The sequence below is a fragment of the Zalophus californianus genome, chromosome 1 (genome assembly GCF_009762305.2).
Source record: "Zalophus californianus isolate mZalCal1 chromosome 1, mZalCal1.pri.v2, whole genome shotgun sequence".
Classification (NCBI taxonomy): Eukaryota; Metazoa; Chordata; class Mammalia; order Carnivora; family Otariidae; genus Zalophus; species Zalophus californianus.
The window spans coordinates 112,814,577-112,826,947 of NC_045595.1; the positions used below are offsets into that span (position 1 = coordinate 112,814,577).

Genomic DNA, 12,371 nt, shown 5'->3' on the forward strand with positions numbered 1-12,371 from the left:
CATTTCTTTAATTTGGCACTATTAAGGATCATGTTTCGTTTGTTTCATTTTGTTTTAATTACATTTTAACTGGAGGAACTATGTCCATGAAGTGAAGTTGATTACCAATTGTCATTATCCAATTTTATGCAGTTGACTACAAACCATCCCAGCACCTCTTCTGTTTGCCTGGAAAGCTGATTCATTTTTTTGTGTTCATAAATAATTTCTGTGCTTTAATAATGTTTGGTGCTTCTGGTTTTAGGGTATGATTTAAAATCTAATTTTTTAAAAATTTAGGGTGCTTGCACAGTTGTTTGTGAATCAAGAATTAGTGTTTCCATGGAAGGATAAATCAAGGCATGGAAGGAAAGCCCATGGGCTATTTCAAAGGTAAGAAGAGATGCCTTTATAGCTTTCAAAACTGTTTGAAAATTAAATATTTGATTTATAAGGGCTTTGTACACACAGGGCTCAAATTATTCATGTGTCATTGGAAAATGTAAAATGCTTAATGTTCAGACCATTATGTGATAATTGCTATTCTAATATATAGTGTCTACTAAATTTTTTTGGGAGCTGGTGAGGGTGGCATTGATATACAGGAGCACATGCTTCATGTGCTAGTAAATCATTCTTCCATTGAATTAAGGCCAAGGAGGGAGCACAGAGTGGGACTTAAAGTGATATTACAGTATCTGCTGCTGTTCTAATCAAGAAGTATGTAGCAGTGCTAGTGAAAAATGGTCAGAAACACACAAAAATCCACTAAGGAGAAAATGCAATCAGAAATTTATCAGTGATGCTTTTGGCAAAGTTTCCAAGAATCATGGTCATCACTAGGTAGAATTACTTTTCAAGGTTGATGCCATCTTAATTCTATCTTTTGCATTGGTACTCCACTGAAAATATGTATTAGAATCTGCTCTTTGTGGGTGCCTATTAATTAATGAGTTAGATCCCTCTGGCTCTGTTACTAGCCAGGTAGGTCAACTTAGACAAGGTGATTTACTCTCTAAGCTTCTGTTTCCATAATAGTCATAGCTACCTCATAGAATCAAGATGAGTAAATGAGATAATTCATGTCAAGCACCTGGCACGGGGCTTGACATAAAGTAATCACTTGATATTGTTGCTATCACTATTCACCTTCTGCAAATACCTGCCCACAATTATTTTAACAAAAAGTAAAAAGATACATTGTAAAAGAGATTAGGGAAAGAGTTATGGAGGGACTACAGAATTGGTGACTTTATCCTTATAATGCTGGTATATGCAAATGGAACTCTCCAAGTAACCATGAGGATGTAAGAGGCCTAAACTGAATGTATGTAGGAACTAGTCAGCTAACTACGATTCTTCTTTCCAAGTTACAGACAGGAGCTCCAGTTGCACATTTTTTTTACTCTGACCTATATCAGGGAACTCAATTTCTGCCCTTGACAGTTCAGAGCTCAGTACACAGGAGAAGGGGAAGTCCCCCTTAGCTATAATTACTCTCTTTTCTTTGTAAATCAGAAGTCAGGGAGTGAGGCAGTACATTCCATTTGAGGAAAGTGATATATAGATATGTATTGGGGGGTGCAGGGGTGAAGAGAAAGGGGACAAATTAGGCTAGGTACTTTATGTCAACATTAGGATGTTGAATTCATTAAACATCTTCAAGAATCAACCCTATGGTTGCTGGTGGGAGGTGGGAGGGATGGGGTGGCTGGGTGATAAACATTGGGGAGGGTATGTGCTATGGTGAGCGCTGTGAATTGTGTAAGACTGATGAATCACAGACCTGTACCTCTGAAACAAATAATACATTATATGTTAAAAAAAAAAGAAGATAGTAGGAAGGGAAAAATGAAGGGGGGGAAATTGGAGGGGGAGAGGAACCATGAGAGACTATGGAATCTGAGAAAAAAACTGAAGGTTTTAGAGGGGAGGGGGGATGGAGGGATGGGTTAGCCCGGTCATGGGTATTAAGGAGGGCACGTATCGAATGGAGCACTGGGTGTTATATGCAAACAATGAATCATGGAACACTACATCAAAAACCAATGATGTAATGAATGGTGAATAATATAACATAATAAAATAAAATTTAAAAAAACTGATATGAATAAACACAGCAATGAAAATTTAAAAAAAAGAGTCAACCTTATGAAGAGAGTTTATCAATCACCAATATAGGAAAAAATATAAAGATAGGAAAAAATCATGGATCCCTTTTCTTGTGGATCTTACCACCTAATGGTTGGAGGTTTTCAGGGGTTCCAGAAGTGAGAACATCTCTCTCTCTCTCTCTCTTTCCTTCTCTCTTTCTCTCCCTCCCTCCCCCTGCTCCCACACACATGCACACGCACATACAGATGGAATGACCTATCTATGTATGGGGAAGATTGTGACACTATTCATACCCACCTGAATTTCTTTGTGCTCCTTGCCCTTTCCTTGTCCTTTGGTATCAGGATTGCTGAGGCCCTGACTTGTTGGTCTAGGCTGGTGCTGGAGGGAGAGAGAGAGAGAGAGAGAGACCTCAGACTCCAGTGGAGCTAAGGTTAGTAGCAGATCTTCTGAAACAGTGGTTCTCAAACGTTTTATCCTTAGGACGCATTTACACTCTTAAAAATTATTGAGGGCCCCAAAGAGCTTTTGTTTATGTGTTATATCTATTTAGATTTACCATCTTAGAAATTAAAATATTTATTAATTCACTTAAAATAGCACAAATTCATTACTTATTGCATAAATAGATTTTTAACAAAAAATAATCACATTTTTCAAAACCAAATGAGAAGAGTAGCATTGTTCTACTTTTTTATTTTTCTTCAAATCTCTTTAATATCTGGCTTAATAGAGGGCAGCTGGATTCTCAGATTAGCTTCTAAACTCCGATTGCAATCTCACATGTTAAGTTGGCTCAAGAAAGCTCTACTGTACGCTTGTGAGAGAATGTGAGTACAAAAGACAAATAACGTCTTAGTATTGATTTAAAAATCGTTCTGACCCTACAGACCCCTGTGATGAAGGCTGAAAACACACTCCTTAAGGTAATTTTAAAGGAAAGAATTTGGGGACCATCAGAAAGCTGGCAGGCAGTGTTAAGGACTGGAAGTAGGGCCATGGTTCTACAATTAGAGCCCTAATTCTACTACTTACTTACTAGCTGTGCAACCTTGGAAAGGTTATTTATGCCTCAATTTTTCCGTCTTTAAAATGGAGTTCTTAATAGGATCTGCCTTTAATGGCTGTTGTGAAGCTTAATGAGATAATGCAAGCAAAGTGTTTAGCTAATAATAAGTGTTCAATATTAGCTTTGTTTCTTTGGTTTTTATTACTATTAAAGTGCCAATCCATTATGAACCTGTTTCCTCATCTGCCAAATGAGACCTATCTGGATGATCCCCAAAGGTCTTACCCAGCTTTAACATTCTGTGATTTTTCTCCAAAGTCTTCCTTTCCTACATCAGAGATGGGTAGTAGGGGGAAAGGTATATATAATTTTAAGCACTTAATTTTCTGTTGTTTTTGGTAATTAACCACTCTCCCATCCCCACCTTATAAATCTATTAAAAACTTTCAAGGGCTTTAAGAATAAAACTTTGTGAAAAAAATTGTTGTTTTCTTGAGACAAATTAAATTTAGCCCTTTCAGTTGGAGCCAGGAGAGATATCAGAGCAAAAAGAAATTTAAAAGTTTGTTTCCAGGTCCCATGGTGGTTTCAGGTCAAAGTCATAATAAGGTTTATCTCATGTCTAAATTTAATTGAAAGGTAAATTAAACTATGTTGAGGGATATTGCTGACTCCTCAGTTTACGAAATACACAGACTAGGTAATAGCATTTTACATGGAAAAGGAAAGCAAGGATCCCAGATTCATAGAGCAGGGATAGAGGAGAAAAAAACAGGGATGAAAAAGCATATTGAAAAGCAAACATTAGACTTGCAGTTTTTGATTGAGGACCCAGAGCAAAAGAAATCAATAAAAATGCTTTGGTTTATTTTTTTTTTCTCCATTTTCACTTAAGTAGTAGTCTCTAATACAATGAAAAGCAGGCACAAAGCATATTAGAAAGGAAATAAGACAAATGATCTCAGAAGTAATAGGAAGTGCAACATGTGTTGCATGCTGCTTAGATTAAATTTACTGGAGCCTTGTTATAAGAGTCCTGTGGGAAGGTATGAGGGTTTGCATATAAGGACTTTATAGCAAGGGGATTCTTTGAGGAAATCTTGAGAACACCATAGCTAAAGCATTATTGCTTGTCATGGCTCTCAAGGAAGTACAATAGCAAGGCTTGACTTTGGTGTGAAAATGTGCTGGGATCCAAGTCACAGAAACTTATACTGATAGCAAGAAGTAATATCATGATGACAAATATAATAGAATAATGCTAAAATCATACGCTTAGAAATGACTATCAGGATAGCAACTTTAGAGGTTATAGATAGAATTGGTAACCTGATATGAAATCCTATTGGTAATTTTGATACTACTGACATTACTAGAGTGGTGCTTAATGTGGGCTTTTCTATCAAAATCTGTTTGATACCATAATGGAAAGCATGAGATCTTGCAGGGTAAGGAATGAACTCGGATTGAACAAGCAAACCACCTCTGACAAGGAGGGATGTGTTTGTGCTCAGAAGAAAAGGATAGTAGATTAAGAACTCTTTTACTTGTAATCACTGAAAAAAATGAATAATATTTTTCATCTTTTTAAAAAATATGTAAACATGAAGGAGCCAAATCTGATTTGTTGCCCTTTGCAACCTGCAATTATCTCTTGACCTTATCCTATATGGAATTAGAAGTCAGCCACTTGTAATTTGTTTCCTTATCAAAGCTGTTATCTGCCTAAGTCTCTCATCTATCCCAGAAAGTATATGAAAAGAGTGCTGACGTGGCAGAGGGTCACAGATGCACCCTATGGGTCCTTCTTTTTGTGCTGAGCAAGTATGTTCCCAATTCTAGCCCCACATAGCTCTCCTGAACTGGAGACACTCAGTTCTGGCCGATGCTTTTCAAAGAGCTGGGAAGTGGTTGTGTGGTTACATGATGCTATGGCGGTTATGTATACTGATAGCTGTGTCTGGGAGCAGGCATCCAGACAAGGACCCATCAAAATGGCAAGGAGAAATGAATAGCAAGAGAAGCAGGAACACCCTTTCTCCCCAAAGGACTGGGTGAGTTGATCTGTGGGCAGACAGACCTCTACTGATGCAATTAGAAGGTGCCTGGCATCCTTTTGGGCACACTTTTGGTGCTTGAGCATCCTTTTGGTGCTCAAGTAACAGTTTGATTGAAGTCCTTAGACAGTACAACTGAGCAGGACACATACATGTAATATGTTTCTTTGATGATTAATTCAGAGAAAAGGCTTCAAACTGGTTTCTTTTCTCTATTTATACAGTAGGCAATCTGCTTCAGGAAGTATGACATTTAAATTCCAGTACTGTCTGTCCTTTGTGATAACTGGCACTTTAGCAAAACTCTGCTGAAATAGGAAGGGTTGTAAGTGTGTTCCTCTCCTTAAAACTGCTGGAGAGAATTTAGAGAGGTGAGTTCCCAATATTGACTTCAGTATGGATTTGTGAAAATATCTTACTTCTCTGTTACTCACTTCTCATCTTTCAAAATTAGATGCTTTCCTGTGGGAGATATTTTCCAGTTCTCAGCTCACCCATATCTAGTTCTTTTCACCTTTGGGTGTGTGAAAGGTTTCTATTTCCCAACTTGTTTTGCAGTTCAGTAGGACCATGAGACCAATATTGGCCAATGAGTCATGGGTAGAAGTAATGTGTATCATTTCCAATCAGAGCATTTCGTTGCTAGTGGAAGTCCTCCAGCATTCTTTTGCCTGTGTTGCTGCAACCAGAAATGTTCCAGATGGAGCTTCCATAAGTCTGAGTACTGGTGAGAAGCTATGGAGCAGAGCTCCCTCTGCACCTTCATCTGCATCACCATCATTGCCAGCTGGACTTATAATGTGAGCAAAGAATAAAGTTTTGTTTCAAGTTTCTAGGATATAAATGTCAGTTGTCACCACAGTGTAACTTATTCTGATTGATACATGCCCATTGCTTGATTCTTCAACTAAAAGATTATTTCGTTAGTTTTTAATCCTTTTTCAACACACAGGCCCTTGGTTCTCAGGCTTTAGAATGTATCAGAATCACATCCTGTTTGTTTGATTTTCAGATTCCTGGGTCTTACTTCCAGAGGGTCAGACTTGGTATGTCTTCTGTGAATTCCAAGAATCTGCTTTTTAAAACAAAACAAAACAAAACAAACAAAAAAACATAGAGTTTTTAAATGATTCTGATTCAGGAGGAGGGACCACACTTCAAGAAATGTTGTAAATTTGTATCATGCTATTAAGACTCTGGCTATTATTTCTCAAGTTCTCTTAGTCAGACATGTTCAGATATTAGTAAAAGGTTAAAGGCATTTAGGGCAGGAGTAAGTGTAATGAATATAAAGTTCACCAGCTCTCTTTCAAGGTTGCATGAAGCAAAGATAAAGTGAGGACACAGAAGTAGTGATTAATAGACACAACCACTTTCTAAATGAGAATTCTAAAGATTGTAAATCATTTGAAAATTGAAGTGATGACCTGGAAAACAAGTGAAAATTAAGAAATATCAAGTAAGAAATGGATTTGAAGAAGAGAAAGTAGAAAACATTGAGATAATTCCCTTATAGTTGATTTGGGAGGGAGGTGGACAGCAGGAGCCAGAGGGACATTAGACTCTATGTGAAAGGGCCAGAAGAGGAGGAAGTTGTGTTTAACTCTACTTGTGGGCTTTGTTTTTTACCTAGAATTCTGAGGTTGACTCATGGTCTTGATATAGTACTGCCATTTACAAAGGGTGTGGTTTTCTGTGGATCTAAGGAAGTGTTTTTGGGCCCTCTGGAAGTGAGTTTTACTGAGTTCACAGAAGGAATTTGCTCCTCTAAATTTCAAAATAAAAGATATTTTTGATATCTACCCCCAGCTATCATTTCCCATACCTACTACAGAGCTTGTTTGTAGATGTGTAAATTTTAGTAGCATTGCACCAATTCCATAAGTTCTGCTTTTGGTGGGATAGAATCATATAGGGATTCTTCCTTTTGCTATTTGTCATGGGTAGTGGGGGACTACATATATGTAACTACTAAAAGCAGCAGTGGAGTCAACAGCAGCATGGTGTCTTCAGGAGGTAAGTCCATTTGAACCTATGTAGTCTACTTACTTCAGAAATACATGTATAGAAAAGAACCAACCACCCACAGCAGAGCCATCCATAAGAAATGGAGAGGGCATATTAGGGTTAGTGTAGAGGGAAGCAAGGGGCAATACCTATCTGGGGCTTTAAACCAAGGAGACGGCCTAGGAAAAATGGGGGGGTTCTGCTAGCCAATATTTGAGGTGTTCCTGAAATCATGGTCTTATACATTGAGTTGTTAATATTCCCATCCCCTGCTATCTTCAAGGCGCAAATCACATAAGGCTCCACCCGCACCCACCGTTACTAATACGCTGCTTAGTCTGTCCTTGAGTGATTTCTTTTCCCCTGCAAGGTTGCCTTGCTGTCCCTTGTAAGGATATGTTATTTGTATAAACATCTGAGGAAAAGGAGCAGAAGCAGTGGGCTGCATGATTTTCTTGGGTTCCTTACTGAATGTTGACCTGGGTCCTTCATTCTACATCCCCTCTAACCTGAAGGAGTTCAGAGTATGTCAACCCAAAATATGCCACTCTGGTATAGGATTATTTTGAGCTGAAGGCAGTTGAGAAAAAGCCACCCAGGATGAACTCTCTGCCTTCCCCTATCTGCCTTAAAGCAGAACATAAGTTCCCCCTGTGAAGGTGTCAGCCCCACCTACTAACTGGCTCTTATCTTCCACCAGTTTCCCCATATATTTGCCTTTCCATTATTTGTTACTCCAGACGCTCAAAGTTTTGTCTTGTGACTTCTCTAAAAAATTATTGTCCTTTGCTGAGATGCTTTGTAAGTCCAAGTTCTAACTACCCCTTTGAGTTACTCATCACTGAGTGCTCTTGTGTAAATGCACAATGCACATGTTAATAGACTTTTGTTCCTTTTCTTCTTGTTAATGTATCTTTTGCCAGTCTAACTTACAGGGCCCTAGCTGGAGAACCTAAGATGGGGTTTTTTCCTTCCCCTGAAACCCTATGTCCTACTTTTCATCCCATAATTTTAATGATTTTATTTATTTATTTATTTATTTATTTATTTATTTATTTATTTGAGAGAGAGAGAGAGAGAGAGAAAGACTTTGCACCAGCAGGGGGAGGGCAGAGAGAGAAGCAGACTCCCCATTGAGCAGGGAGCCTGATGAGGGACTCAGTCCCAGGACCATGGGATCATGACCTGAGCTGAAGGCAGACACTTAACTGACTGAGCCACCCAGGTGCCCCTTTAATTTTAATGATTTTTAACTCATATACCTTAGAAAGAAAATTTTTATTGCAAGAGAGAGAGCCAAGTTGGCCTAACATATGCAGAAAAAAAGTATGATGCACAAATATGTTGTGTGTACATGTATGTCTAAATGTCATATACTTGAAAAGTCCAGGGATATCTGAGTTCAGGTGTGACTAGAGTGACACACTCAAACAGTGTTGAAGAGTCTGTTTTCCTCAGTCCTGCTTTCTTCTCAATTGTTTTTCTCCATTAGGTTCTCCTTAAGAGATAGTAAATATTCTCTTAACTTGCATTCTTCTAGATTAGCAAAATCAGTGGGAGGAGAGTACCAATTTCTCTGGAATTTTAGCAGAAAGTCTTGGGCTGATGTCTGTTAGCTCTGACTGGCCTGTCTTGAGTCCTATTCCATCGTTGAATCAGTTACTGTGAACGTTCAGGTGGACTTTGCTAATTGGCCAGGTCTTGGCTATGCACCCACCCCTGAATATTGAAGCTAGGGTAAATTTCACCTGAACCATATGAAAAGAGATTAGGGAAGGGAGTAGTTCCCCAAAGGAAAATCAGAATATTCTTACCAGAAAAGGGAGAAATAGCTGCTAGAAGACAAAACCCCAAACTGTCCACAGCAGAAGGTATATTAAAATCTCCTGTTTAAAAGTGAAATTTGAAGTTTTTAAGTTCTAATAAAGAGCCAAGAGAGGATGAGAATTGGATTTACTTCTTTCTCATTCACTTTATCAACCAGTCAGTATAGGAAGTGAAAAAAATCCAGTTCTCAGGAGAAACATCCTTTATTTGACCTGATTTAGGAGTCCGGAGATAATTTGCACAATAGGATTAACATTGCTTCTTATTAGTGCCAGATAGGCTGAAGCTCTTAGGATTTCTATTATAAACTTCTACTTTACTCTAATATCTATAGGGAAGAAAAACTTTTTTGCTTCCTCCCTGCTAGGTTCTTTGGTTGATCGAATAATTAAATTAACATGAGATGGATTAACAGGAGAAAATTTAATTTTGAATGTATGAGAGTTCATAAAAATGAGACTCAATTAAGTGGCCAGGGAAGGCCACTTTTATACATTTTAAAGAAACAATTATTTGTGAAGAATTGACAAAGAAATTTGGACTTGGAGTAGCAAATTAATAAAGAAGTAACAAGATTTGTTTATGCAGCCTTCTTGGCCCTGAATTCCCTATCTTTAGCAATAAGGATGCCTTCTATCCTCCAGGTTCAGGGACAGTACCCTTCACATAGGGAATTTATTTCCTGCTTTTGGGAGGCAAAGGATGGTCAGAATGTCCTTCTTGCACCAGCTGTTTAAGTAATTTTAATTCAGAATGATCAATGTGTCAAAGTAGCATATTTTGGGGTGGCATATTTTGCTTCTTCTTGTATCCAAACTTGTCATTTTTGTCAATGAGATGTATCTTGTCATATACACAATTCATCATGTATTTCATTATTTTATGTCAGGAGCAAGAGTCTTCACTGCTTTTTATAATGAAAAGCAACTAGTTATTGTTTTTAAAGATGTGAAACAAAGTTTACCTTTTATTAAGGAAATTTCACTGAAAATAAAAACTCCACAGAATTTTTCTGCGACAGAATCTTTTACATTCTTTTTTTTTTTAAAGATTTTTATTTGTTTGACAGAGAGAGAGAGCACAAGCAGGGGGAGCAACAGGCAGAGGGAGAAGCAGGCTCCCCACTGAGCAGGGAGTCCCATGTGGGGCTCCATCCCAGGACCCTGGGATCATGACCTGAGCCGAAGGCAGACGCTTAAAGACTGAGCCACCCAGGCACGCCAGAATTTTTACATTCTTAAGTGTGTATTAATAAAGTGGGCTCTGGTCAAACCCCAGCCCTGCACTGAATGAGCTGGGTGACCTGGGCAAGTTACTTTGCTTCAAGTGTAAAATGGTATAAGATGAGAAACTTTCTCCTAGTGTTGCATGAGGATTAAATAAGTGAATGCATGTAAAGACCTTGGAACAGTGTCTGGCACATTGTTAGGATTCAATAGATATTAACTATTCTAACCTCTTAGATGTAGATGACCTGAATTGTTAATTCCTTTCATACAGTTCTTTGTTTGATAATTTTATGTGCAGGAACTGCTGGTTTGAGATTTGCAGCCTAAATATTTCTTACCCAGTCTTTATAGACTATATTCCTTATGCTGTGCTTTTTATTCCCATGATTTATTCATTTCATAACTGGAATCCTGTATATTCTACTCCTTCTCATCCATTTTGTGCACACACACACACAAACACACACACCACTTCTTCCTTATCCATTCATCTGTTGATGGACACTGACTTAGGTTGCTTTCGTATCTTGGCTATTGAAAAATAATGCTGCAGTAAACATAGGAGTGCATATTTCCTTTTGAATTAGTGTCTTCATTTTCTTTGGATAAATACCCAGTAGTGAAATTACTGGATCATATGGTAGTTTTATTTTTAATTTTTTGAGGAAACTCCATACTGTTTGTTTATTTATTTATTTATTTTTTAAAGATTTTATGTATTTATTTGATACACAGTGAGAAAGGGAACACAAGCAGGGGGAGTGGGAGAGGGAGAAGCAGGCTCCGCGCAGAGAAGGGAGCCCGACGCAGGGCTCGATCCCAGGACCCTGGGATCATGACCTGAGCCGAAGGCAGGCGCTTAACGACTGAGCCACCCAGGAGCCCCTCCATACTGTTTTTCACAGCAGCTGCGCCAATTTACATTGCCACCAACAGTGCATGAGGCTTCCTTTCTCTCCACATCCTCACCAAAACTTGTTATTTCTTCTGTTTTTTATTTTAGCCATTTGACAGGTGATATCTCATTGTGGTATTTTTGTTTTGTTTTTTGTTTTTTGGAATTGAGCCAGAGATTTTATTTTTTAAATTTAAATTAGCCAACATATAGTACATCATTAGTTTCTGTGATTCATCAGTTCCATATAACACCCAGTGCTCATCACATCATGTGCCCTCCTTAATGCCCATCACCCAGTTACCCCATCCCCCCACTTACCTCCTCTTCTGCAATCCTCAGTTTGTTTCCTGGAATCAAGAGTCTCATGTGATTTTTTTCCCCTTCAGTTTTTCCTTCCTTTCCCTATGATCCTCTGTGTTATTTCTTATATTCCACATATGAATGAAACCGTATAATTGTCTTTCTCTGATTGATTTATTTCATTTAGCATAATACTCTCCAGTTCTATCCATATCAATGTAAATGGTAGGTATTCATCCTTTCTGGTGGCTTAGTAATATTCCATTGTATATATGAGCCACATCTTCTTTATCCATCCATCTGTTGAAGGACATCTCCACTCCTCCCACGGTTTGGCTATTGTGGACATTATTGCTATGAACATTGGAGCGCATGTGCCCCTTCTTTTCACTATTTCCGTATCTTTGGGGTAAATACCCAGTAGTGTAATCACTGGGTCCTAGCGTAACTCTATTTTTAACATCTTGAGGAACCTCCATACTGTTTTCCACAGTGGCTGTACCAACTTGCATTCCCACCAACAGTGTAAAAGTGTTCCCCTTTCTCCACATCGTCACTAACAATTTGTTGTTCCCTATCTTGTTAATTTTAACCATTCTAAATGGTGTGAGGTGGTATCCCATTGTGATTTTGATTTATATTTCCCTGGTGGCAAGTGATGTGGAGCATTTTTTCATGTGTCTGTTGGCCATTTGTATGTGTTCTTTGGAGAAATGTCTGTTCATGTCTTCTGCCCATTTCTTGACTGGATTATTTGTTTTTTGGGTGTTGAGTTTGAGAAGTTCTTTATAGATTTTGGATACTAGGCCTTTATCTGATAATGTCATTTGCAAATATCTTCTCCCATTCTGTAGGTTTCCTTTTAGTTTTGTTGACTGTTTCCTTTGCTGTGCAGAAGCTTTCTATCTTGATGAAGTCCCAGTAGTTCATTTTTGCCTTTGTTTCCCTTG

The 12,371-nt window shown here is 38.2% G+C and overlaps 1 protein-coding gene across 2 annotated transcripts in view; it reads left to right on the forward strand.

The window, feature by feature from the left end:
* Positions 1 to 326: 326 nt before the first annotated feature.
* Positions 327 to 12,371, forward strand: part of LOC113916508 (schwannomin-interacting protein 1) — an 854,544-nt gene continuing 842,499 nt past the window's right edge. The window contains exon 1 of one of the 2 annotated variants that reach the window (XM_027582977.1): positions 327 to 372. In XM_027582977.1, coding sequence (XP_027438778.1) covers positions 342 to 372 — 31 coding nt within the window. In that variant the 5' untranslated portion in view covers positions 327 to 341. The remainder of the gene's footprint in view (positions 373 to 12,371) is intronic. The other variant, XM_027582979.1, reaches the window with a different exon arrangement.